Raw genomic sequence first — 26,153 nt, forward strand, 5'->3', positions numbered from 1 at the left:
TGTTTCGAACAGTGATTCCGGCCTGCTTATTTATTTATTTATTTATTTATTTATTTATTTATTTATTTATTTATTTATTTATTTATTTATGTCCCTGGCTTAGGTCGCAAGCTTGAACGATCTGGCGAATTTTGTGAATGATCGTGATAGCAGCGGTCACCCCACGAAATTTCAAAGAGAAACTAATTAATTTCATTTTCTGTTAATTATGCCTAATATTTGCGTTAGCACGAAAAGAACGCCTAAGCTTCTTGAGGGCACCAGCTGGTACGGCTCTCTTAAGAGATGGAAGGTTAGGTGCACCGCAGGCCTTTTTTTATATTTTGTTTGTCTTTCCGGGGTGGGTGGGGGGGGGGGGTCTAAGGAAATTAGCACGCTTCGATTCCACTTTCTATGTGGCCTTGCGTCGGTCAGAAGCATAGTTCCAAAAGCTGAGTTCGTGTTTTTTGTTCATTATTGCAGCTGCGGCTCTGATAAGGTATACAATACCTTATCCCTCATTCTTAGGGGTTTGCGAATAGTGAATTTTAGAACCGAATCGAATGCTGTTCGAATAGTTTTCGAATAGATAAGGCAACCATTTTCAAAGCAGCCCTAGAATGGTTATGTAACCATTTTCGAAACAGCCCAAGAATTCCATAACATTTTGTTTGAAACAAATATTCACTAGCTTGAACAAATGAACATTACTATTACTTTTAACCGACAAAAAAGAAATACCACGATGTTGTAAACTGAGGCAAGCTAGTATACAAAACAGTAGCAACTATAGCCTTAGAAATATTTTTGTAACTGCAGGTTTAAATACACAGGAGTGACTGTAGTTTTAAAGGTGGCACTTTGTCAACAGCGTTTAAATAAAAATGACACAGGAATATCAAACAATATTCATGAGTAATCATCGGTCATGTTGAAGATAGCGGAATAATGACACTCTCGCTTCGGCGGCACTGGAGTTCTAAGCAAGAAAGCCTTCATCTTGTAATCAAAATAGCGTCGGTAGTCCCGTAAAACCCTGGGCTGCATGCATCTCAGTAATTCGATGATTAAAAGAAACGTTAACCCTTTCTGTTCCAACGTTTCGTTCCTTCGAGGTTTTTTTCGTAGGTGCTTATTCGAAAAATATTCCGTATTTCTAATATGCACTATTCGAATACAACGCTACTCGATTCACTATTCGAAATTTTCGAATATTCGCACACCCCTACTCATTTTCAACACTAAGAAAGTCTTTTCTTTTCTCCTTTAAATGTGCACGTTTGACAAGCTAGATTTGTTGCCGATATCTGTGCTGGAAACCTATTTATTCACCAACAATCCCAATCAACCACCATTTTATGCTTATATTACAGAAGACAGGGTCATGTGTGTCCCACAGCTATTCGACCTCGTCAGGCCCCCTCCCCCCCCCCCCTTCCACGCTTCCTAAACTTCGGAATTGCGTCAGGAAGACGAAAATTCGGGCCGAAGTTCTGAGGTCTCGCAGGGCACGGCGTTGTACGTCACAGGAACAGTTTCTCCATACCTGGTACTCCTCGACGTCCATACTGCGACGGTAGGAGGCTCGAAAGCAGCGCAATTCACAAGAACGTCCGGCGCCTTGTTCTCCTTCTTCTTCAACTCAAAAGAAGCGCGCGCGCCACGTGAAAGCACGAGATGATGCCGATGATGATGTTCCTTCACATGTGGCTCGTACCCACACTGGGGGACTGGCCGTTGCGGAACGCCGGCCAGCAAAGCGACGCGAGCATTGCTACTGTTTTTAAAATCGACCGGTTTAAGCGACCGCTTGTAGGCGTGCAATGAATGGACAGGCGCATATGTACCCTGACAGTGCCTTCTTCCCTCTTTCTTTTAATCCCTTCATCCCTTTCCCCCAGTGTAGGGTAGCAAACCGGACGCGCGTCTGGTTAACCTCCCTGCCTTTCATTCATTTCCTTCCTCCTCCTCCTCCGGCCTCCTAAAGGTAAAACCTTCAGAAAGCCGGAGCTAGCGAGCCCCGATGCGTGCGCCCGAGAGAGCGCGCATGAAGGCACCCTAGACGGAGCCGCGAGACACAAAACGAATGCCTTTAATGGCGAAGATGGAACACACAAAAGTACATGATGATGATGATAGTGATAGTGTGATGACGATGATAGTGGTACACGCACTGCTGCGGAGACAGCAGCCCACGATCTTCTTCGTCGTCGTCGGCTGATCTCCGTCATTGGCCAAAAATTGCTCATATGCAATCTCAAATATGTGCAGTATTAACTAATGATTAAAGAGAAAAGAAAAGCAAACATATAAAGGAGAGAGTGCAATAATCATGTACTCGTACGTTGTGACCAGACAGCTAAATAGTTACCTTGAAGAGAAGTTAGAATAATGAAATCAAAGTTTAACCCCACCTTTTCGTCATCCACCCGTTGACACGTGCCGACAGTGAGGCTTCGTTTTCACTGTAACCTGAGAATTCGATAAGCCACCAGGAACTGGCAAGCAGAGAGAAAATCGTTTTATGACTAAAAAGAAAAAGTTTCGCTATGGGCCGTCCAGCAAGCCCGCGAGGCGGTGAAGAGGCAAGACCTCGACGTCCCCACGTGGGAGGCCTAGGCCAAGGAACTTAAATTGCTGGTTGATAATAAAGTTTATTCCTCCTCCTCTTTTTTTGCGATCAGTCTAATTGTTGGCATAGAACTTCGCGCCTTTTGTCAGTGCCTGCACTTATTGGTCACGATTACAGCTTGTCAAGCGAACTGCTTTTTTGCAGCGACGTAGCAAAAAAATAATAATAATAAATAAAGCCAGTTCCACGCCTGCGAAATCGGAGTATAACTACGCAGAGCTGGCAAGCAAGCGCCGCCACCTGGCGAAGAAGAGCCTGATGCTGAGCCTGTTGGTACACCTGGCGAACGCAGATTGGGTGCTTTCTTCTTTCTACATCTTCGCTTAAATCTATTTCTATATTGGCCTCGCTTCCTTTTCCCCTCGGTAAACTATACTATACAAGACGGCACCATGATTTACCCTCTCCCTTTCCTTTCTCCCCACCTTCACATCAACCCTCCTCACTCACGCTTCCCTTTCCCACCCCCTTTCTATACTATACTATGCGTGGCTATGCTATGTTAGGCTTGGCACATACCCGCTTTCTGTGGCGCATACCCGCCGGCTTCTCTGCAACGCCGCCCTTACTCCGAGATTAAACCGATCCGATGTTAGAAAACTGATGAGTAATCATCTAACAGGGAATGAGCGCACGTTTAGACAATGGGACTGTCGGGGCGTGGGGTACAATGACAGGTAGGCTTAACGAGGCACGAGCCGGCTGGGACAAAAGAGGCGATTAGCCAGTTCCAGACCACAACGAGGACTCTCCTTTATTCGCATAACATTGAAGTGATGGAAGGGACTGTAGTCTTCACTCGGGACATCGGTGCTGTTCCAGCTCCAGACCTCTTGGCCAGCGCTGTCCCGCGAAGCTCGCGAACACACCTTGCAGGAGACCAGAAAGACCCAAGGAGAGAGGAGGCGCAAGGAGGAGAAAGACAGAGAAAAGAATATAAAAAAAAATTATGGCAGCTTTGCACTGGTGGTGCCAACCCTGAAGGAAAAGCGAAGCTGGGCGGCCTTCTTTGTTTCTCTTTATTTTTAGGGGCGAAGCTCCTTAAGGCGGCACCCGTTCGTCCCTCGTAGTAGTGCGTAACCAGTCGTAACGCTAGTACCAGATCTTGACCTCCAAGGTGGTGCCGATGGGAGATTTTTCCTGTGCGTTGTTGAACAATAAAAAAATTCGCAGCGTGCGCGTTAACTAAAAGCCGAATTCTTCTGTCTCTCATTCCCCATTAGCAGCCATTGGCATGTTCCAGTAGGAAACGTTAGTAGAAGTAGAAGTGTAAGTGTTAGCTAAAAGCCGACTACTTCTGTCTCTCATTCCCATTAGCAGCCATTGTTTACCTCCAAGGTAGTGCCTGGTGAGATTTCTCCTGTGCGTGATTAAACAATAAAAATTTTGCTCAAAACGCCGTTGATTGATGAAATAAACCAACGAAAGACGCCAGATGTTTTGTAAAAGCAAAACGAAAGAACGCCAGATGTTTCTAAAGCAAAACGAAAAGACGCCAGCTGCTTAACGAAAGACGCCAGATGTTTTCTAAAGCAATGGTTTTCTAAACAATGAAAATTCACAGCGTACATGTAAAATTAAAGTGAGCTGCAAGTCGTCATAACTCATCGAACCTTTAGTATAAACGCGCCCGATCTCACGTCGGTGATGTACTGGGCAGAATTCACGGAAGATTCACGGTTTACCGATGAACCTCCGCAGCTTCGCCCACTCATCATCATTCACTCCGTGGATATGCCATGATTTTTTTCGTTATCTTTCTGCTTTTTGTACCTATTCCTTTCTATTGCTTTCTTTTCGTTGATTTCTATTTCTTTCTCGCTCTATCTTTCTCTTTCCTTTTCTTTCTGTCTGCTTCTTTCTTTGTTTCTCTTTGTTTTTTCTGTCTTGCTGTTTTTCGTGTCAGTTTCTTTCTCTCTCTTTCTGTGTCTTGCTTTCTTTTTATGTCTTTATTCCCTTTATTTCTCTCTATTTCATCTTTCTTTCTATTACTTTCTTTCTTTCTCTGTTTCACGTGTTTCACTTCGCCGAGCAGTGTTGTCGTTTAACGATCGCACCTGCTGTACTCGGCAGTAGGGGCTTGTCCAGTTCCTGTGGCGCAAACCCACCTGTTGTTTTCTGCGGACACCGCTAAAAAGTAAGAAAGTATGAACATGGACATGATACATACCATGGTCGTACTTTTTCGAAGCGAGAGCTCCGGAAGCCTGGCATTTCCTCCTCAAAGGCGTATGCACAGAAGCCCCGCACCAATGGGCATGCATTCCGGACTGACGTCATCAGCCGGACTGCCGGTGACCCCTCCTTCGGAGAACATTGCAGGGTGCATGCGCGGGACTACTTCTTCAGTCGTGGAGGCGGTCGGCTGCGGTGCTTAGGCCGTCTGGGCGGGGCCTCTCCGGACTTCTTAAGTTGTATTCGACTATAGAAAGCCACACAAGTGAGTGGAATAGAAAGGGTGTCGCAAAAGAGAGAAGTAAAAGAATGAAACGAGCAAAGAGCAGCACAGAAGCATGGTTGGTTTATAGATGGCTTGCACCGACGTCACGGAAACCCCGTATTATAGAGCACCGGCATGTGGAGACGCGACGTTTGTGATACCGCAGTAATGTTTAATCAAAACATCACATCCAGGTTCTTTCATTATGCACGCACAGAGACGTTCCTGCTACGTCGTTTTCACATTGACGCAATTTCTTTGTCATCAAAACCGCCATCGTGGAGTACCAGTACATTCAGAAGCTGCCCCCATGACGTCACGTGCAAACGTCCGGAAGCGACTCACGCTATGAGAGACGCCGCAGCGGAGGTCTCCGGATATTTTCGACCGCCTGGGATCCTCTGCACTGAAATCGTGCAGTACACGGTCCTCTAGCATTTCGCCTCCATCGAAATGCAACCGCCGCGGCCGGGATCGAACACGCCTCTTTCGGGTCAGCATCCAAGCACCGAAACCACTGGGCCACCACCGCGGCACCCGACGCAATATCACGTCTGCGACGCGCAGGTAGCTGGTGGCCGTGGCGTTGAGCTAAAGACATGTAGACGCGTTCTCTCACTCTCCTTCTGTTTCACTCTTCCTTCCTATGTGTAGGATAGCCAATGGTACCAACTCTTGTTAACCTTCCCAATTTTTCTTTTTTCTTTCCGCTTCGCTGATTGTATTCCGATTCGGAACGTATTAGATCTTCTTTGACTTAGCGGATTTCACAACGGATACATTCCATTGCTCGCGATTTCTTGAAGAAGCGTAGGTGTGGCATCGACCGACACGACTTCGGATTTCATTCATTCTTGCGTCTATCCAATCATTCATATCGGTGCTAATCGTCGTCACAGTAATTGTATTGGCTGCGCACACTTAAAAGTACTTCTCAGTGCAACGGGTTCTATTCCCTACGTAAAACGCACAGTAAGGCAGGCTCCTCCACGCAAAGACCCATGCTGTGGGGAAGCCACCTTTACGCATCTTCTTTCCGAAAGGAACCAACGGACGATAATGAAGGAGAATGGCTTTTGTTCTACGAGAAAACTTCAATCGCGTGTCTGATTTTTCGGCGAAGACGTTGATTCTACAAAATCGTAAATGCGCAGATAAAGCGACCGCACAGATATACGTCCACAGCAAGAGAGCGTATAGGCATGCTGGCACCTACAACAGCACGAGAGCTAAATAGTGATCGCAGCATTTGTGCGTGCGTGTGTGTACACAAACTAGATATTTCGGAATGGCAGGAATGTTTGAAACAGGAATGTGATGTGTAGCAATGGGCTGAAGTTTCAAATACTTCGAACCGCTTTTGGCTGGAAACAACTCCTAGATCCAATAAAGATGCTCATGGTAGTTAATGCGACAAGGTTTCCAACATGACAAATCAAAATTAAGAGCAGGGAATGGTAGGTGCGGCAGTGTGACACGGTATTGAACAAAGACCAAGGCTAAGCAAAACAGGACATAGCCTTCCGACCATATTCTGATGCAGTGTCTATTTACAAAATGGCAGAGAATACTACACTTCGGAGTGTGAGAGAGTAGACTTCAGATTTAAGAAAATGTATTGAAGAGAGTGCATGTACACAAAATCATAACTGTCAATTCTAACACGTTATCAAGATAATTGTGTTTACAGCACACTGAAAAAGAGTGAAGCACACAGAACAAAAACACATCCGTGACTTCATACAATGATCATGTAACCACCAACGAAATGGCTTTCACAGCAAACTGTTCATTTTTCCATTGCAGGCAGGCTACCAACATCAATGCTTTTATAATGTCTGCAATGGTCAATTCTCATACTCTCAAGATATACACATTCTTTCTACTTGCACCATACCAGCGTATAATCCGGAAAAGCACCGTCCCAGATCTGTGAACTGTTGTAATGGCGCTGTAGAGCCTTCATAATGCATAGCACGTCTTGTCCCCATCGGCATGCATTTCTTTTCGTACAGGCCATCCTTCACTGGCAAGTCATCTAGACAGCTGCAATACAGCCTTCCCCACTTCTTTAGTTTGTCAGTTATCTTCAGGATGGTAACACCTATGACTAGGTGACACCTATAACTAACACCTATGACTGCGCAAATGAATGTTGTCTAGCTTCTTTATCTGCTACATATCCAATAGTGGACAGAAGTATTTGGATTGGGGGGGGGGGGGGGGTTGGGAGAAGGGTTCCGCTATGCTACCCACGATCTACGCCCATGTGTGGCACAAACTATTGCCCTACCACATAAAATAGGCTCAAGGAAACAGATTTCATATAACGTTTATTTACAGACTAAAGGTGCCATGTCATGTCAGAGTCCTTCTTTTTGAAATAGTGCAATAAAAAATCCTATTGTATCGACATCATAGTCACAGCCTTCTTGAACCAAATGGACTCCTTCAAACCTCTGTACAAGGTGCCGCTGGTCTGCATCTAAACCAGCTCCCGCTTGGCCAGCGCCACCGATGTGTGGTTTCTGGAATCGGAAGATCATAAATAATCCAAGGCAAGAGTAATAGGTAGTACTGTACAGCTGAACCCTCATATACTAATTACATGACAATAGGTTCTGCATAGATAGATGTCCTGAAATTCAATTGCAAGTCATAATTAAGTTACGAATTTCTAAAGATAAAATCTGGCTGGCATTGCAAGGATTTTTCAGAAAATAAAAATGTACGAAACAGACAGAAATGCAGTCTGTGGCTAATGAAGTAAGCTCCGTGGAAGCCTGCAAAACGGGGACAGTATGATTCAGGATAACTAGTTAACATCCACGACTCAGTGTTGCAAAGCAGAAGCGCGAGGACAGGATGCTTAGAACGCGTGCAATAAACTCTCAATAATTCAAACTCTGATGATTGAAACTTTTGGTTAATTCAAACAAATATGAAATTTTTGGTTGGCCCACTATGTTTTCAATGTACTTTAAAGCCGCTTAATTCAAACTTCCCCACTGCAAAAATTCAGTTAATTCAAACTTTTTGCTCGTCAATACCTAGAAATATCTGCTGTTGTTGTTGCTTCTTGCTGAACATTCGCATTTTTATTAGAGCTGTGCGAATAGCAAAATTTTGGGTGCGAAGCGAATTTGAATATTGAAGTGTGAGTGCGAATCGAATCGAATATTTTTCGAATATTTCTCTAATATTTCTAGAATAATTTTCTAATACTTCGAAGTGTAATTTCAGAAAAAAAAAGTTAGAGAGGATTCCTAAGCATATTCTTATGAGATAGCAACATGAAAGTGTTTCTTTTCGCTGGGTTGATGCAGCGCTGGCGAGGTGGTGTTTCATAGTTGTCTTATCAAGAATGAGGCAATGTAGAGGCCGAATTGTATTTATGTACATGATTTGGTGCAACCAAAGTGTTGCCGACAACACATCACACGTGATAGGCAAAGATGCCATTTTCTCAGCCTCTCCTCCTCTTTCAACTTCTGTGGAAGCCCAACTGATGTGGCGGACAAGGGCGTGCTCCTTTCAAGTCCGGAGTTCCAAATCTACCTCGTAGACATCGACATATAAGAACGTCTGAAATTTTGGATGCTAAAAAGCTTCGGCTTTCAATTTTTTGGACTTCCTGCCCAAATTTCAGGTCCAAAACAGCATTAATTGAGCCCCCACCTCTGCCACATCTTTCATCTCCAAGTTGGAACCACCGTTTTCTTGAGGTAATACATTGGCGACCGTAGCGGAGCTTGAAGACAGCTTTGCTGCAATACCGGGGTGTGATGAGGTGAAGCATATTGAAAAATCTAGGGACCACTTCCAATCGGACGTTGACTGTCTCTTGGCAAAGTTCGGCCGTAACGGAGCTTGAAAGGCAGCTTTGCCGCAATACCGGGGTGTAATGAGGTGAAGCATATAGAAAATCTAGGGACCACTTCCAATCGGACGTCGACTGTCTCGTGGCAAAGTTCGACCGTAACGGAGCTTGAAAGGCAGCTTTGCCGCAATACCGGGGTGTGATAAGGTGAAGCATATAGAAAAATCTAGGGATCATTTAAATCGGACGTTGACTGTCTTGGCAAAGCTCGACCGTAACGGAGCTTGAAAGGCAGCTTTGCCGCAATACGAATGTAATGAGGTGGAGCATACTAAAAATCTGAAGGGGTCACTTTCAATCGGACGTTGACTGTATTTGTTTTTGGGAAGTTCGAATAGTTCGAATAGTAAAATTCCAGTGCGAATCGAATCGAATAGCAAACACTATTCGAAAAATATTCGAAATTTCGAATATTCGCACACCCCTAATTTTTATGTCACTGACAGATGCAGATAAAGACGACTGCCTGCCTACAAAGCAGCCAAACTGGCCAAAGCGCGCGCACCGACAATCCCTTGCTGACCGAGGATGAAAAAAAAAATAACGAAACGGTCTGGCCTTGGTCTATCATGTGCCAAACGCTTCCTTTTGCTGCAGTTCCTTTTGCTGCAGTTCACTGCTGTTATGCAGGAAAGTGTCCTAAGAATGGGAAAGGGCTACTAATTGTCAAGGGATGCAACACACTTGGTCCCTTAAGTACACACGCATGCATCCATTGTATGATTACGAGTACCAATACGATCGCTGATGTCTAAAAACTTTATTGGCAATCATGAAGAGCTGTCTATGATGCTGCAGCAGTGAGAAACAATAGACATCACAATGCTAGTTGGTACGTTGCCCTAAATCATATCTATGAGAACTTCTGGAATTCAAACAAAATCCTGAGGTACCCTCGAGTTAGAATTATCGAGTCTACTGTAAGTAAATTAGGGCTGCAAATTATTTGGTTCAACAAAAGTGCTTCTTTCTTGTGCTTGCATGCTTTATTTTCGTGTTCTAACATACTGCCTTCATGGTTGCATGTCAAGAAACTTCAATGCAGGCAATTTTTCTATTTCCCAAAACGTCATGTCTATTGAACACCATGTATTTTTTTTACTTCAATTATCAAAGCATGTTTGTCCACAATTTCCACATAACAAAGTTTCACTGCTGCTGCAGAGGAAGACCAAGTCTATACAGTTTGAGACCAAGTCTATAAACTTTCATTCAATAATGAAAGTTCTCAAGCACAAAATTGTCGTGGCAACGAAGAAATCTGGCGTCCCTTGCGAACGTCTCTAGAGTTCAATGCACTTGCCTCCTCTCAACAGCAAAGAGATTTTAAAAAGCACTCCCACAATAACGAAAGTTTCAGATAGTGATCTGCAACTTTTCTTTCAAACGATGAGCTTGTTTAGAACCTAGAAGTTTGAAAACTGCAGCACCATTCATTCGAAAAGAGGGGCACATACGTTTCCACCAACAAGCATCGGAAACAGACGGTTTTATGGCCCTGAAAATGCTTGCCACGGTGAGGACTGTTACTTTGGCCGCCGTCATCCAAAGCTGCTTCAAGCATGCCGGTTTCGCGACTTGTCTGCACGCCTCGGCAGCTTTGCCGGACACGGTTGTTCCTTCTGCAAGCACCGATGACCTGCAGACTCCAGCTGAAGCATGGGACGCGCTTCGCAGTGTCGATGGAGCGATACCAGACGCTGTTGAACTGCAGGACTTTTTGTGTGCTGACGTCGACCTGATCGTGCACAAAGAGTTCAGCGACGATGTTATCATCGAAAGTATGCACAAAGAATATGAGAGTGACGATGAGAGCGAGGAAACCAACAAAACGCAAGAAAGGCAAGTAAGTTCAGGCGAAGTTCTTGATGCTTTCGATATCATTCGCACTTTCCTTGGCACCCATGATGACGACTAAGCTATGCAAAGCTTATTAAGTTGCGAGGCTGAAGCCGTCAAGCTCCTTCAAAGCAATGTGACTTCTCCCAGCAATCAGCGGCTTCCTTCAATAAATTTTGGTTGTGTGAAGTGACTGGTGTGTGTATTTTTCTATTTTTGCAACAACAAAATTCTCACGAGAGTGAACAAAAATCGCTTCCCTGGCAATTTGGTTATTGAGGGGTTCCACTGTAAATGGAAACTTCTAGAGCCAGTGGTCATTCAGTTGAGTTGCACACAGTTCTCACAAAGGCCTTTTTCAAATAGCACGCTGCGCGACAGAGAGCATCCAGCAAAGTGTAGCGGTCTTTTCCAGCAACAGCTGTGGAGGAGAGGCCACCCTCTCCAGGTGAATACCCACAAAACCGAGCAACAGCACAGGGGTACCTCCCTCCCCACTAGAAAACTGAGGTGCCCTTGCCCTATCAGGAAAATGGGGGCAAGCGAAGTTTGGCGTGGGCATGCCTGACATACTACTTTTATTTCTTCCCTTCTATCGCATTTTGCAATGCTCCCTCATAACTGTTTCCTACACCCCCAACCCCCGCCACCGGGAACTGGACCTTAATCTAAGTGCTTAGCAGCGCAACATTTCAATTCTTATAGGCAACAATGACAGCCACATGTTTATATCCAGGCAACAATGACATGTGGTGACGTGAAATGACAACGTGATCAGGGGTAGCGTACCTGACTCAAATCCTCCTCCCAACCCCTCCACCCCAGATAGAAGATCAGACTGCTATATCAGAAATGTCTGATTTCCAACAAGCCGACGACCAAGACAGCATCAATTACTGGAAAACAGCGGATACAAATAGTACATATGTGACTGGCGCACCTTTGAGGGCCGTGTTTTTGTAAGCTTGCCGGCGCTGGGTTTTTCAGGTACGCCGCCGCCACTGAAATCTGTGAGTTACGAAAGCTTCGCTTAAAAAAACCATCACCCCGTGCCGTAAGCAACACGATAAGCATTCAGGTTCCCCTTGCCCCTTAACCGCTCCCAGAAAAGACGTTGCTCCAATTTGCAGTTGCTCTACTGTGCGTGACATGCAATTTGAAAAATGCATTCGCAAGATCTCCAAGCAACTCAACCATTTCACCACTGGCACCAATATAAGTTTCTATTTATTGCATCAGTCTACCTTTGCAGCAGCAGTGAAACTTTGTTACATTGAGGTCATGGTGTTCTACGGACATGAAGTTTTAGAAGCTTACATACTTTATTATATTCCAAATTTTGGTATATTTAAGTCCCTTATATGTACTGATGCTTAACAGTATATAATGTGTTGTGACAAGACTGCCAAAGCAACACTAGTTTGCCACCTGTTCTTACCTGTTTAACTAAATGAATCTGAGGAAACCGGTGAAGGGCCCAAGCAACGATGGCTTCATTTTCAGCAGTTGACAGACTGCACGTGCTGTATAACAGCAGGCCGCCAGGTTTGAGAAGCCTCACAGCCTGAAGTTAGTTTGGCAAACAGGTGAAATCAATATCAAATACCAACACAATTTTCATGACCTTTTTTTTAACTGATAATTCATTTAATCGCAAAAAACAACAAGCTCAGCAAACATTCCTCCTTATTGTAATGCCCTCCCACAAAAACAAGCATTTTATAAACCTGGTGCTAGTAAAGAAAGAATACATGAGCAATTTCAACATGCAGCCTTCAACTCGATAAGAGTCATGAATACAGACTGTCCTCCTAAATCCCATAACTGCTGCATTCCTCAGCTTACTCAGCCACAATATCGCCAACGAATGAAATTGCGGAGGGGACAGTGATGTAACTCACAGAAACATAATTATTGTATGCAATTCCACTGGCACCACCAGTTGCAGGAGTGAAAGAGCCAAGCACACACAGCATGCTTGCATGACTACCTCAACAAAAATTAAAAGACAACGCGCGGAGACCATGGGAAGGAACAACTATCCGTGCCAACGCGATAGCGGCAACCAAAGCTGATTTCAGGGGCCTTACCTCTGCTAATGATCTGGCGTCATAGCCAACATGTTTAAAAGAGCAAATACAGATATCAGAATCTATGCTTTCGCTGGCAGGAATTGAAAACACTTCATCAACATCACATTGTGCGGCTAATCCCATATTCAAGCCAGGCCCAGGCCAAGATGCGTGAGAGGTCAACATGGCCGCTCTCCATGACCACTTATTAAGCCAGTTCTCGACATACTGTACTTTCTCGCAGCACTGGTTTGAGGTGTTTGGATTGAAACAACTTATTTTGATTGTCATAATTTTATGTATGCCATAGTTTAAGTTTGAGTGGGGATTGAGTTGTAGTGAGGTTAATGTATGGATGCATAAAGCAGGCTGACGCTGCATTGCCATGCTATTCAGCGGAACTGATGTTTCGATAGGGGCAGCGTCAGCTGCTGCTGAGACACCCACCGTTTCCAAGAGCGCTCTCTGCTGGGGAGGGTAAGATTGAAGTGCCTTCGCCGACTGCTCATAGCTCAGGCGAGGTCTTCCTCCAAGGGCACTACAGGGGGCATCCAGGAGAATGCGGTCAAACTGGTCTGGAATCTCTGTACCTGTATGCACGCGCAGAGTGGAAAAAAAATTGGGTGTTCCTTAAGCTTCACCTTTAAGAGTTGGACGCAATAGTGATGTTTGAATGAGAGTGCGCGCACACACACACGACATACCTACTAGTAAAGGTAAAGGTTTCCACCTTCTTCAACAGCATTTTTATGACAACAGTGTTTTGTGTGTCCAAAGTACAAGCAAGTATTGTGCGCTGGTGCACTGTTAGGGCAAACTATAGACAGTGCCATGCACCTCTGTTCTCTCTGCATTTGTATGCTGTGAGTTCACTCACTGCACACAAGCACACACACTGCACTGACACTTTCCGTCACTGCAGTCAGTCACTGTAAGTACACAGAATCTATCACAAGTGCGGCAACAATCCAGTGGCGTGAGGGAACGTCTATGCGCGTGACATTTTTTTCGAAGTATTGATGAACTCTATATGTCTGTGTAAGAGAATGCGTGCACAAATGTGTGTGCCCTTTGTTATGGGTAACTAGCGATGCACCCACTACATGTTTGTAAGGGAACATCCGTGCGGCGTGTTCACGCCATCTCTCGGAGACAGCGAGAAAACTGCGGTGCACCATCGCAGTGCCTCCAATAGATGGTGCAACCATACCGGACGCCTGTCTCTCTTGTGGGTGGTGGCAACAAGAGTGGAATGCGATAGCGTAATCAGGCCGTGTTTGTATCACCCTCCAAGTCACTAGCCTGCGTTTGCTTCTTGGTGGAGACCTAAACCATGCCGCAAGGAAAGCCAAATTGCGGACACCCTCCGGCTCATATCTTTTGGGATCTTCAGCTGGCGGCACTTGTGCGGTGCCGTACGTTCGTCTGGTCACCACGCGTGTGGTGCCACACGTTCGGCTGGGTTGCGCACGACACGAGTGCACGCCACCGCGCCATCGTGGAGGTCGACGGTGGAGCGTGGTGCAATCCCGTCGTTCAATGCGCTCTGGCAGACGACGCGGCGACGTTCCATCAGTGCAGGCGCAATTTACAGCCGGCGCTGCAACAGAACACGGCCGGACTGCAGGTAAAACATACGTGCGCTGTAAAGCGTCCGGCCGTGCTCACACATGGCTACTTTTGCTGTCAGGATTTCACCGGAGAGTGATTTCAATGCAGAAACTGCTAACCTTCGTTGAGTTTGTGTAAAAATCACGCAGCATAAGTGCGTGGAGAACAGACGAGCACACGCTGGACGCACAGCATCTCTAATCGTCTGGTTTTCCGTCGTTTGCGCTCTTAATCCCAGCACAAATCCGCCGTTGCAAAGTGTCGTCTGCTGAATTTCGACTGCTGTGCGCGTCTCGGAGATGGCGCTGCTGTCGCAGATTCGAGTTTAGTGGCTCACACGTTCGTCTGGCCCGTAGCAGGGCCTGAAACTCGGGCAGTGTTTCACGTAACTTCCCTTCCACCGCCACGGTGCTAGTGCGCCTCAGCCGAAGATGCCATTTATTTGCACCTACCTCGAATTTTGCCTCACGGACAATGCTGCTTTTTCGCTCACAACCAAAGACGCCACCGACGCCAACACCGGAATTTCTGTGAAACAAGCTTTTTAATGCTATTGCGTTAAAATTCACAGGTACGAAATCACACCGATCCTCAGCTCTTTCCGCGACATGTGTTTCAGCAGTAATGCACAACCAAGATTTTAAAGGGACCATGCTGCACTTTTCTGAAAACAGTAGTCAGAAAACGCTGTCCATCTGAAGTCCACTCCAGTGAACACTTGAAACGGGTAACCAGTGGTGCGACCTTGTACGCATTCCAAATAAACACGGAGACGTGGCGTTACATCCAGCCGCACGCGAATGGCCCATGTGAACCGCGACAGACGTCACAGCCCTGCATTGACCAATCGCGTGCGGTCACGTGCGGCTGGATGTAATGCCACGCCTCCGTGCTTATTTTGGAACGCGTACAACATCACACCACAGAACGTAGTTTCATAGTAATGCTTTGGTTTTGTGCTATGTAGTATACTATCAGGTATGCGCCATATTCTGGGGTTTCGAGTAGCAAGTAAATTCTGTGTAATGAAACAGCAATGTCTTTCATCTTTCATGTATGTTTAGAAGACGATATTTTTTCTTGGGATACTTGAATGCAGAAATTTTGGTCTGTCTTTCTGTCTGTCTGTCTGTCACACAATTCAGCCACTCGGCCAAAGTTTAAGCAATTGCTCAACGCCCAGCCATCTTGAACTGGTAGCTGCTTTCATACTTGTGAACATTTTCGATCAAAAAGCAAATAATACGCATATCTAAGGCACAACATCAATACGTAAGTATTAGGTGGTGTGTTCCTTTATTATAAATTCATAGACACGTAATTCTCAAGACCCTAGAGTTTATTAGGCTGCGCTGAAAATGCGACGCTATGCACGAAAAAGCCCTCTGCTGACGATATGTGCCACCTGGCAGTGGCCCTGGGAACAGCATCACGGGTGGCCGCGGATGAGACCAGGACTCATGTAGTACGGCCAGCAAAAGACTATCGTCTTTCGACGACATTTGCAGCGAAGCACGCAGATACGCGGCCAATTTTTCCATTTGACATACAACATCTTGTCTAGACAGAATTCGTGAGGAAATGGGTTTCAATGGCAAGATCACTCCATGATGTAACTTCAAAATGTGCTACAGGATTCCTTTAAGCGCTTGAAAGAACAACAGTGGTGAGAATGTCAGAAAGGCACTCCTTGTTCACAAACAGCAAATGAGTGTAAAGTCGAAAAGTAAAGAATAACTCTAGGCGTGGGCGAATATGCGAGCGCTTTGAATATTCGGATGAACATTATGTTACTCCAATTCATATCACGAATTGAAATTATTTGAGGTATTCAAATAATAGAATGAATAAATGTATATTCATTCAAGAAGAAATGAACGAATAGACGCATATTTGACCACATGTACCCCCTGAAAAGGTGGTTTCACTCCACTGTCGGGCTACTATGGCATGAAACGACCTACCCAAAAAGAATCTGCATTTCTGCGATGCCACTCTTCAAGGTTAAATGTACAGTTGTCAGCAAGCTTAACTTGAATGCTGCATAGTGTGGCCTTGTTAGGTTTGACTGATAGCAGTCGCGAAGCACTGGGTGCTGTTGCCGAGACAATACCTCGGTATGCTAGGATAGTATGTCGGCATGCATTGGTAAAATCTCAGCAACAGAATCCAAAGCTACATGGTGCTGGCATCAATCAAAACGTTTCAGGACACACTGCGGAGCATTCGAGTTAAGCTTGATAACGACTGTACATATTACTTCCACTTCGACTAATTATTTCTTTAAGGTTAAATATGTGTTATACAGGTTTATATGCGCCAAGTATAGAAAATTTTAAAACGTAACGTATTTTACCGCTTATAACTTGCACCCCATTACTATTCAAATCCTGCTACTATTCAAATTTGCTGTCGCTTTGAGCCAAAACAAACGCCTAGTTCTCATTTTTAAAAATACTGTGCAAATATTGTGCAAATTAGTTGAGTAATGACAAAAATGCTCATTTTCCTTAACAATATGCTATGTATGCCATCCGATTCTAAATTATTCGACCAAAGCATTACTCGCTTTGAAACTCAAATTTACTATTCGCACACCCCTAAATAACTCCAGTGCATTCCCAGCTTTCTGCAGTGAGCGACTGAGCTGCTTGTAATCACTGCACTAGGTAGACTGATGAGCGCAGCAGCAGTATCGCATGTCCGGTTTTCACCATCTGATTTTCATGATATGTGGAGAAGCTCTCGTTGAAACTGCTTATGTGATAATGCTGTGTGTAACTTGGCCAGTGCTCTGAAATATCCCTATTAAATTGTGGTACACTAGCTCTTGATTTGACATGCATTCAATTGGCTGATTCACTACAATGTCAGTGCAGAGCCGACCGCGTTCGAACAATACCACCGTGATCAAGTCAGTACAGCATGAGCACACTGGCAATCGAATCACCAGAGCATTATTTATTCAAGGCTCCCAAATTACCTCTGCAGTGCATAAAAATAAGTGAGAATAACTTGCTTCAAGTATACTCTGAAATATTCCCCAAAACTACCGTCGGCATTGGAATCCTTCCCTCCCTGTACCACAAAAAGATTATAATAAAAATTAACGCACAAGTTACTCTGTGGAACCAGAAGGATTCTGATGTTCTCTGTCACGAGCACAAGACTGTAATGCATTCGCTGTCTGAGGAAAATGTCGCCTTAGGAGATGTGCACTCACCTTCACGCGGAAGCGAGTCAAACTCGTTGGCGTCATGTGCGAAGGTGCGAACGCAAGAGATCTGCCAGCGTTCGCAGTTGCTTCGAATCTTGGACACACGGTTTGCAGACCTGTCCAGGGCAACCACCAGACCCTGAGACAAAGCGCAATGGATAAATAAAGCATCAGAAAGGAGAAGTACACACCGACTGCAACACCCTTGAAATAGCAGTCTGAGCATGAGGTCAGATGTTTATGATACGAGCGAATTTTCAATGTACTTGAACCACCTACCCCGCACACTTGTAACAGATAGTGGACCTAATGGATAATGGCTTTCCGCTTCCACGTCTTGGCTCAGAACCAAGTACAGCACTTGACTAGCGCGTCCTATCATTCGCAATCGAAGGTTTAGCGGAGGGAGCCATAAGGACCTTGAAAGAAGGCCTGGAGAAAAACGAAGGAGTCCAGCGACAAACACCGGTTTCAAGACTTTTGCTCCGTCATCGTCGCACGCTAGTGAAGGAGGGCGAGTCACCAGCAGAGCTTTCGCTGGGATACCAAATAAGAATACAGTTCCACTGCATCGCGCCAGCTGACGAGGTAGCAAATGCCGAGTCGTGAACCGAACATCAAGAGCAATAGCAAGTTAGACAGCGTTTGTGGACTCGAATGTTTCGGCTGCTTAACTACAAATGTGTGCAACAATAAGGACTCAACAAAAGGGGAACAACAATTGTTCATCTCTTCAAGCCTCCATATTCCTCTGCACTTCCACCTTATTTCGATATACAACAGAGAATGACCAACGCAAGCTGCATAAGAGGTAATACTATTTTCACGGCACGTCAATGTTCACCTGCAACATTTGTTCCAGGTGATTAAAATGAACTGCGAATGAATTGTGTAACATTTTCAAAAAGAATTTCCTCTGCAACCCAGTTATTTTTTGGCATAAAGGAAATATTGTGCGCTTCAGCAAAAGCTATTTTAAAGTGAAGCAGCATTTATCTTTTGCAACGCTTTAATTAACCCTTTCACTACTGAAAAAAAAGAAGAAAGTTGCATCAAATTTACCGAAAAAATTTTTTTCCTCAATTTGTAGAGCTTTTTTTTTCTGAATAAAACGATACCTTTCTTTTAGTTCAATGGGATTCCTTTATTTCACTAATTGCATAAAAAAATATATCTGGAAGACGGCTTCCCCACATGGCAATACAGTGAAAGATGGCCATAAAACGAAAGCCGAGACAAATGGCACGACATGGACAAGTGAGTGGCCATCTAGCATCAACAAACACAACTATGATAAGCATAGTCGCCATTGGTATCGTGTGGGACAGATTTTTGCTGATGACGATTATAGTCGTCATTGGCCATTTCGTACAAAATCTCACGATGACTATTCTCGTCAATGGGAGCAAAAGGGTTAATTGGTATGGATAATCTTTTGGGCATGAGCCCACATTAAAATGTCCAACATAAATATCCGAAGCACTTCTGGATCACTTTCAAAAGGGTCAATCTTTTCACTGCCGTGGTAAAGCTCTCCTGCAGAACACATACTTTATCTTTCATAAGGGTGGCCAGATGTGTTGTTTTGCCTCCAGGAGCAGCACACATGTCAAGGACAGTGTCCCCGGGTTTCGGCCCCAAAATGTGGCCACAGAGCGCCGATGGTAAGTTCTGCAAGAAGAGTTGTGACGGCTCCAGTCCTCCAAGTGGAGGGCAACCTGACAATGGCTCGGTCATTCGCACGGCACAGCCCCTGCAACCAATCAAAAGCACAGGCAGGCTTACTCTGTAATACTAAGTGCTACTACTGCTGCTGCTGCTACTACTACTACTACTACTACTACTACTACTACTACTACTCTTACTACTATACTAGTAGGTACACCCAACAGCAAAGTTTACGGGACACTGCCTGAATAACAAGGGAGAATTTTCGTTTTATTAGTGTGTAATGCTTTTAATCTAGGTAGTGACTGTGTAGGCCACAATACCAACTATACAGGCTGGAATATTTACTTGGAGGTTATGCTCCCAGACAAACCAAGAAAACAGCTTTCTCAAACATTCCGTTTCCTGCAATCTTTTCTTGTTGGCTGTACTACTAGTACCATACCTGCCAACCTAGGGACTTCTGAAATCAGGAGACTCGCCGTGTGGAGGGGAGGGGGGGGGGGCAGAAAAAAAGTTGTTTCGGGTGACACCTGTGATCAGCCAAAAAAATTGTCCGGCTTGAGGCTCCCGTGTCCGTGTCCTTGGAACATTCGAATCGGGCCTACGGCCTGAATGAAACACTGTTACTATAGAAGCATTACAGCCTCTCTATGTGCTTTGCCTAATACCACCGTTGAGATTTGTGCTCATGCGCCTGTGGCCGTTTGCACAGGGAAAGCTTACGTGTAAACACTGCAGGGGTTTCGCACCCAGCACAAACCCTTCGGAATGGTGGAGTCTGCGCATGAATATCACAGGCCACATGACACAATTGTGGCAGAAGTTCAGGGGAAGATGGAAGCTTGGTGAGATGACAAATTCGTGAACACAGTCCAGGGGCGTAGCCAGAAATTTTTTTCGGGGGGGGGTTCAACCATACTTTATGTATGGTCGTGCGTGCGTTTGTATGTGTGCGCGTATATATACGCAAGCAAAACTGAAAAATTTCGGGGGGGGTTTGAACCCCCCAACCCCCCCTTGCCTACGCCCCTGACACAGTCTGTCGCTGGAGCTGACGTTCTGACATGCGGACTTGTCTTCTTGAAGAAGACAAGTCTGCTTCTTGAAACGTTGGCTCCAGTAACACCCCGTGTTCACGAATTTGCCATCTCTTCGGGACACCATTGTGCATCAGTGAAGGCAACATTGTGCGTACATCACTAAAACATATGCATAGCTTTCTTGGGAAAGTGGCAGCATCCACTACCACAGACTGCTGCTGTTGAGCGAAGTAAATGAGGTCACAGCAGGGGGAATTACTGATGTGTACAGACCTTTATTATTATTATTATTATTTGGCTATTTGGCTCAACCACCAAGGACGCTGAACTGTTAAGCAAAGTCAATGAGAGATGAACAGAATTAAAAGAGGCAAAAACGTAGGCTGGTACAACACACTACTACAATCATTCTATCCGGCTGACATATCAGTCGTTCATTACTAGTTAGATGTGATGGAAGACCGTGACAAGGGTTTGGCTCCAACCAGTAAGCAGCTTATTGTCCCAGGCAGGTGGCAAAATCAAATGATGCGTGCTTCCTTATGCAATTTTCACTCTTTTGAAATGCAAGAACCCAGGGTCCTGTACTGCCCAGTAGGTTGGGAATAAAGGCACTACTTTTATTTGCTGTGCACCTCGGCACAGTCATCATCATCATCAGCAGCAGCAATAGCAATCCCCCCCTCCTCAAAGACAATTCTGTACAGTGGCCATCGAAAAAGGCATGCAAAAATAACTAATCAAATAAACAAACAAAACCGAGAGCACACACTCGGACACCTGGTTGACAAAGATGTCCGCCCTGGAGACCAGCGCAGTTCCATTGCCAATGAAGACCCGACGTCCTCGATACGGCCGAGTGCGGCCCCTCAAGCACTGGCCATCAAGGTCACCATAGACAGCCACCTCTTGGCCAGCCTGCAGTCCTGCATTCCAGTTGGAATATGCTTACAAAAGCAACCCAGTACAATTGTTAACACAAAACAAAGACTGTCGGAGATCAGCAGACGACGAAGAAGAGGAATTGATAGTGGGCTGCTGTCTCCGCAGCTAGCGCCAAGAAGTCCGTGCACCACTATCATCATGTACCATTTTTGTGTTCGATTGTCGCCATTAAAGGCATTTCATTGAAGTCTCATGGATCCGTCTTTCTGGTGGTGCTAAGGATAGAAGGCCGACGTTCCGCAACAAAAGAGTTCTCTTGTTTTGCGTGTCTAGTCATCGCTTCTTTCACCGCAGCTCTCTCTTCAAATGCAATGCCGCTTCTTGCAACACTGAGAGCATTGCTATGATGTGAGATGAACGAAATTAAGAGGCAAAAACCTAGCCTATAACCCAAGAAGAGTGGAAACTGGACCTTGTTGGTATAATATATGCAAGTAAAGTGCAAAGTGTGAAAGGCAGAGGACAGGTTTATGGTCTCCCTACATCACCCAACAGAGGGGTCTAAAAAAAAAAACGCTATATCCTTCCTCAACAGTGTACTGCAGTGAATGATAAGTTGCGCCGGTAACTAGCTTTTTTTTTTTTATGCAGCTTGTTTCACTGTTCCCTCAGTGTAATACTAAGCACAATGCAATCACAAACATCCACACAGCTGCACTGCTGTTGACATGCTTGTTTAGTTCTGAATGGCTTCAATACTTTGCAGAATGTTAGGTCTGTTCCTATCCTGGTTTGAATCTGCATCGTGTTTTTGATGCTCACACAGAAGGCTCACAGTATTTCTAGTAGTCATAGTAGCACTTCTGTTTGTTTTACATTGACAACAATGTGACAAGAATTACAAAAAGCAAACAAGACACAGGATTGGTAGAATTGTGACAAGCAGCTCCGCAGTGCATGAATAAGCTGATAGTGAGAGTAATACGCTGTGGCCTCATTTGCAGGAGAAGTTTAATCTAGTAGCTTTTAGTACAAGTACAGAGTTTTTTGTGTGGGGAAAGCTTGAAAACAGTGCCACTTATACTCAAAGTGTCTTCAAAACAGTTTGATTATTAGCGTTCTTATATTAACATTTACCATAGCTTAATCAAAATAAATGTTTTGTTTTATGGAACCTCTTGCAACCTATTTAATTAAATGACAAGCCCCGGTAATTCTCGAAAGAATTTGGCACCAGCCCCGCTTGCACAAGTGGTGGCATCTGCGCATATATTTCACAGGAAACATGAGAAGATACCGCAGTACACGAGCGTGACATTTGCACGCATTAGAGAGAAGGAGTTGTTTTTGAGAGCAGTGCTCACTCTGAAAGCCTGTTAAAGTCAGAGTAAATTAGTTCAGGGCCAGAAAACTAGCGGAACTCCACAGATTATCTTCATCATCCCCACCTCCCAGCTTAGTCCCTACTGACACAGTTTCGCTTCAGAGAAAACGTTTACAAGCCTGTCCTCAACTTCAAGTAAGGTACCTTTAGGAGCACCCATAACACCAGGGATGTAAACGTGAGCTCCTCTCAGAACGGCTTCAGCACAGTCCCGGCGAACCACCACTTCTCGCAGGGATGGCTTCACATGAGAAGAGTTGTGCCGACCTGCCAGCACCAACAAGTCCGGAATGGAAGGATGGCACAGGACTTGTGGTGCCAGTACATTGTAGCTCTGGAGTGTAGAGAACAAACATAAGTCCGCACTTACCGGAACAGCATATCATCTACGAGACAACACGTCAATCTAGTAGCAGCACAGACAAGGAATGAATGTAGAAGAGATGTACACATATATGGTCCTTGTTTTTCATGCTGTTATTAGATAATCAGAAATAACCAAATTACGTGAATTTCTGCTCTAGTGAAACCACATGTGATGGACATATAAGCGAAAAACACCTGTCTTCACTGCATAGATAGCTTCTATTTGACAAACAGAAAATAAATGACAGCATGCAATTGACAGCTTAGGCTGTAACTACCTAAACTACCATGATTCAATCTGCAAGAATGTGAATCTGATTGAGTGTGCAAATTTTTATTGTTTCTCGCAAACTGCACTATTGACATTACTGTTTAACACGAGATATTTAACAGGGATCCCAGGAGGCCAAGCTCACTTTGCGGTACTTTTTGTGTGGGCAATCACAGGACAAACCCACTTACACAAACAAGAGTGCCTTGTATCCTACACGTTAAAACTAAAGTTCAGGTGATCGTCAAGACGTGATGTGATGACCAAATAGCTCAACAGTGAAAGTCGCTGGATTCAACATTTCTACAAGTGGACTCGTCATTGTCAGATGCCCTGATGAAGATAAATTCAACGGACGAAGACAAATACACTTCTCGAAACGCAGGCTTCAGCGACATTCCCTGTTCAACTATTTTTTTTCATCACACATTAAGAATGTCTGTGCACATATTTGTGTAAGTGCATGAAGAAAAGGCAAGTGCATGCCGATTCAGGTTTGCAGGATTATACTGGAAGTGAGCACGAAATTCTATCTCTCACCTCATCAAGGTGACGCTGTAGAGATTCCTTGGCCGCTTCTGTGCTGGTGAGACGCGTGTTGACCCGCACCGTCGTGTACTGCGGCGGCAGGCTCAACCAGGATTTGAGACGTGATAGCCGGTCCTCTGCGTCAGTGACCTGGTAAGACTTGTGTAAGCAAGTGCAAACGACATCTCTCCTGCCTCATAATAATGCTTTATTCCCACTAACACGCTGCACACGTACAATCATGAAATTGTACGTCTTCGCAATACGAATAATAACATGTGAGGTTTTACGAACCAAAACCACGATATGATAAATGAGGCACGCCGTAGCGGAGTCTCCGGATAAATCTTAACCAGCTGGAGTTATTTAACGTGCACCTGATATTATTACACAGGTGTTTTGTATTAAATGAAAAATGGCTATGGGGCTTTACACAAACGATATCGCGTGTCGTATCGACAGTGGTTAGGAAGTGTAACACGGGAGATTTCACGTCTGACGGCATATAATGAGCTATTCGTATACTCAAATCACAAAGAGAAACTTACTCCCGCCGTCCGGAACTCTTCTAGTAGCACACTTTCGACGTCTGGAAATTTCGCAAACGGATTGTTTAAGCGCAAGTCGCCCATCGTATGAAGAGCGGATCGAAACAGCGACGGCACACAACTGCGGTTTCTGAACGGCTCGAGTCTCCAAACTAAACTGACGATCATAATAACGAGACCGAATTCATCAGTCTCGATGTGCACGAAAGGTGGTTACACGGCGACGACTTGGTGCTGAAACTATTCATCTCGGAGCACCGCAAACTTTGTAAACTACACTTTCAACTTTCAACGATGCTTTCAACACACCGGAGACGCGACAAGAAACGTGGTCCATGCCGACTAATCTTCGACTTGTGTTAGCTTATGTTGGCTGCACGCACGGTAGTTTCAGTTTCGTTTCCGAAAGACTTCATATTTTGTAAATAATTGTTTGTGTGCTTTCATAAGGTGAAAGTTACCTTTCGCGGGTTTTAAGACTGAAACAAGTCGAAGCTCACGTGAAGACGCGTACGACTCCGGCGGATGCAGATTTCGGGGCATAGTTTCCCAACGGGGAAACTGTGTGTGTACGTGTGTGTGTGTGTGTGTGTGTGTGTGTGTGTGTGTGTGTGTGTGTGTGTGTGTGTGTGTGTGTGTGTGTGTGTGTGTGTGTGTGTGTGTGCGCGCGCGTGTGTGCGTGCGTGCGTGCGTGTGTGTGTGTGTGTTTCCTATCTACCCTGGCAAAATGGGAAAGGCGCGCATGTTTTCTCCGAAGAATATGAAACTCTGTTCCCTCTCGCGCGGAGATCTTTGCTTGATTGCTATGGCTGAATGGTGCGCAGCCACTAGCATTTTCTAATTTTATGCGATTTCTTTCAATCGTATTCTGTTCTTCCGAATTCGCCTATTTGTTTATGATATTGTATTACGAAAAAGAGCGCCCTAAAGGTGTCTTATACTTTTAATGTAAGCGCTCGAAGGAATTGCTCTGCTATAACAACGAGATCAATCCCGATCAAAATATAAATTCACAGGTTGAAGTAATAAAACGAGACATAGCAATTTTATATACACAAAAGAAAAGACAAATGTAAAGAAAAACATGTCAGAACAATTAAAAAAACAACCGGATGAAGTGAAGTCGCTTATTTGCGTCAGTCCAACATTGAATGTGCGCGTGTCGGGCAAGCTTCAAAGCTTCAAAAGCTTCCGCGACAACGGTTTCTTTTGATAAAGCTTGGCCACAGATTTTTTGTCGATGAAGTCGACAGCATGGTTTGTGAACAGCGGCTTCATAAACTTTCTGCATACAAGTTCTATTAATCTGCGCCTTTGGCTTTGGTCGCAACGGTCACACAGCAGTACGTACTGGCAAACGAACAATTACATCCACACTCTTCATGACGCACGTCTCCAGAGGCTTATGGAGAGATGCGCAGTCCAAAAGCATCGCGTCCACAAATCTTTTCAGGGCATGCAGGACACGCACGAGCTCCGGCATGGGTTAGCACAAGCCACCTCTGTCCTGGTGAGAAACGTCCGTAGCATGCTCCCTTTTGCCTTTAAGACCAGCGACACGCAGCGCTCGCAGTCAGTTTTCTCGCTCACAACGCGGGATATGTATCCTGCGACGAGTGAAACTGCTGCTACATCTGGCGTAGGCAGAAACGGCTTCGAGGAAGTGCAGTTCATGCAGTAGGTGCTGCGCCGAGTTCACTGCTGCGGACGCGCTTGTTGTTGATGGCGTGCTGCTTGTCTCGCCGCTCCTAATAATGCTCCCCGAGGAAACGAACGAAGCTGAGCTTCGC

At 45.0% G+C, this 26,153-nt stretch overlaps 1 protein-coding gene across 2 annotated transcripts; it reads right to left on the minus strand.

Moving 5' to 3' along the window:
• Nucleotides 1–7,367: 7,367 nt before the first annotated feature.
• LOC119388793 (tRNA (cytosine(72)-C(5))-methyltransferase NSUN6) lies at nucleotides 7,368–24,692 on the minus strand. 2 transcript variants are annotated; one of them, XM_037657711.2, is made up of 9 exons: nucleotides 24,364–24,688; nucleotides 23,828–23,965; nucleotides 22,795–22,984; nucleotides 21,154–21,307; nucleotides 19,222–19,423; nucleotides 17,677–17,809; nucleotides 13,290–13,432; nucleotides 12,209–12,334; nucleotides 7,368–7,579 (listed from the first exon to the last, which is right to left on the minus strand). In XM_037657711.2, exons 1-9 carry the CDS (start codon nucleotides 24,529–24,531, stop codon nucleotides 7,415–7,417), a joined length of 1,419 nt encoding a protein of 472 aa, XP_037513639.1. In that variant the 5' UTR covers nucleotides 24,532–24,688; the 3' UTR covers nucleotides 7,368–7,414. The 2 variants fall into 2 exon arrangements, with proteins under 2 accessions (XP_037513639.1, XP_037513637.1); XM_037657709.2 differs by lacking the exon at nucleotides 7,368–7,579 and adding an exon at nucleotides 10,150–10,669 and having other exon boundaries at nucleotides 24,364–24,692.
• Nucleotides 24,693–26,153: the final 1,461 nt, after the last annotated feature.

This window comes from Rhipicephalus sanguineus, chromosome 4, assembly GCF_013339695.2.
Source record: "Rhipicephalus sanguineus isolate Rsan-2018 chromosome 4, BIME_Rsan_1.4, whole genome shotgun sequence".
Lineage (NCBI taxonomy): Eukaryota > Metazoa > Arthropoda > Arachnida > Ixodida > Ixodidae > Rhipicephalus > Rhipicephalus sanguineus.

Bases quoted from the DNA above. Each gene is read 5' to 3' on its own strand.
- LOC119388793 (XM_037657709.2), bottom strand. From the start codon at position 24,531: ATGATCGTCAGTTTAGTTTGGAGACTCGAGCCGTTCAGAAACCGCAGT. The intron at 22,985-23,827 runs GTGAGAGATAGA...TCTACACTCCAG, and splicing joins TACAGCGTCACCTTGATGAG to AGCTACAATGTACTGGCACC. The intron at 17,810-19,221 runs GTATGTGTTCTG...GCTTTGTCTCAG, and splicing joins CCACCCTTATGAAAGATAAA to GGTCTGGTGGTTGCCCTGGA.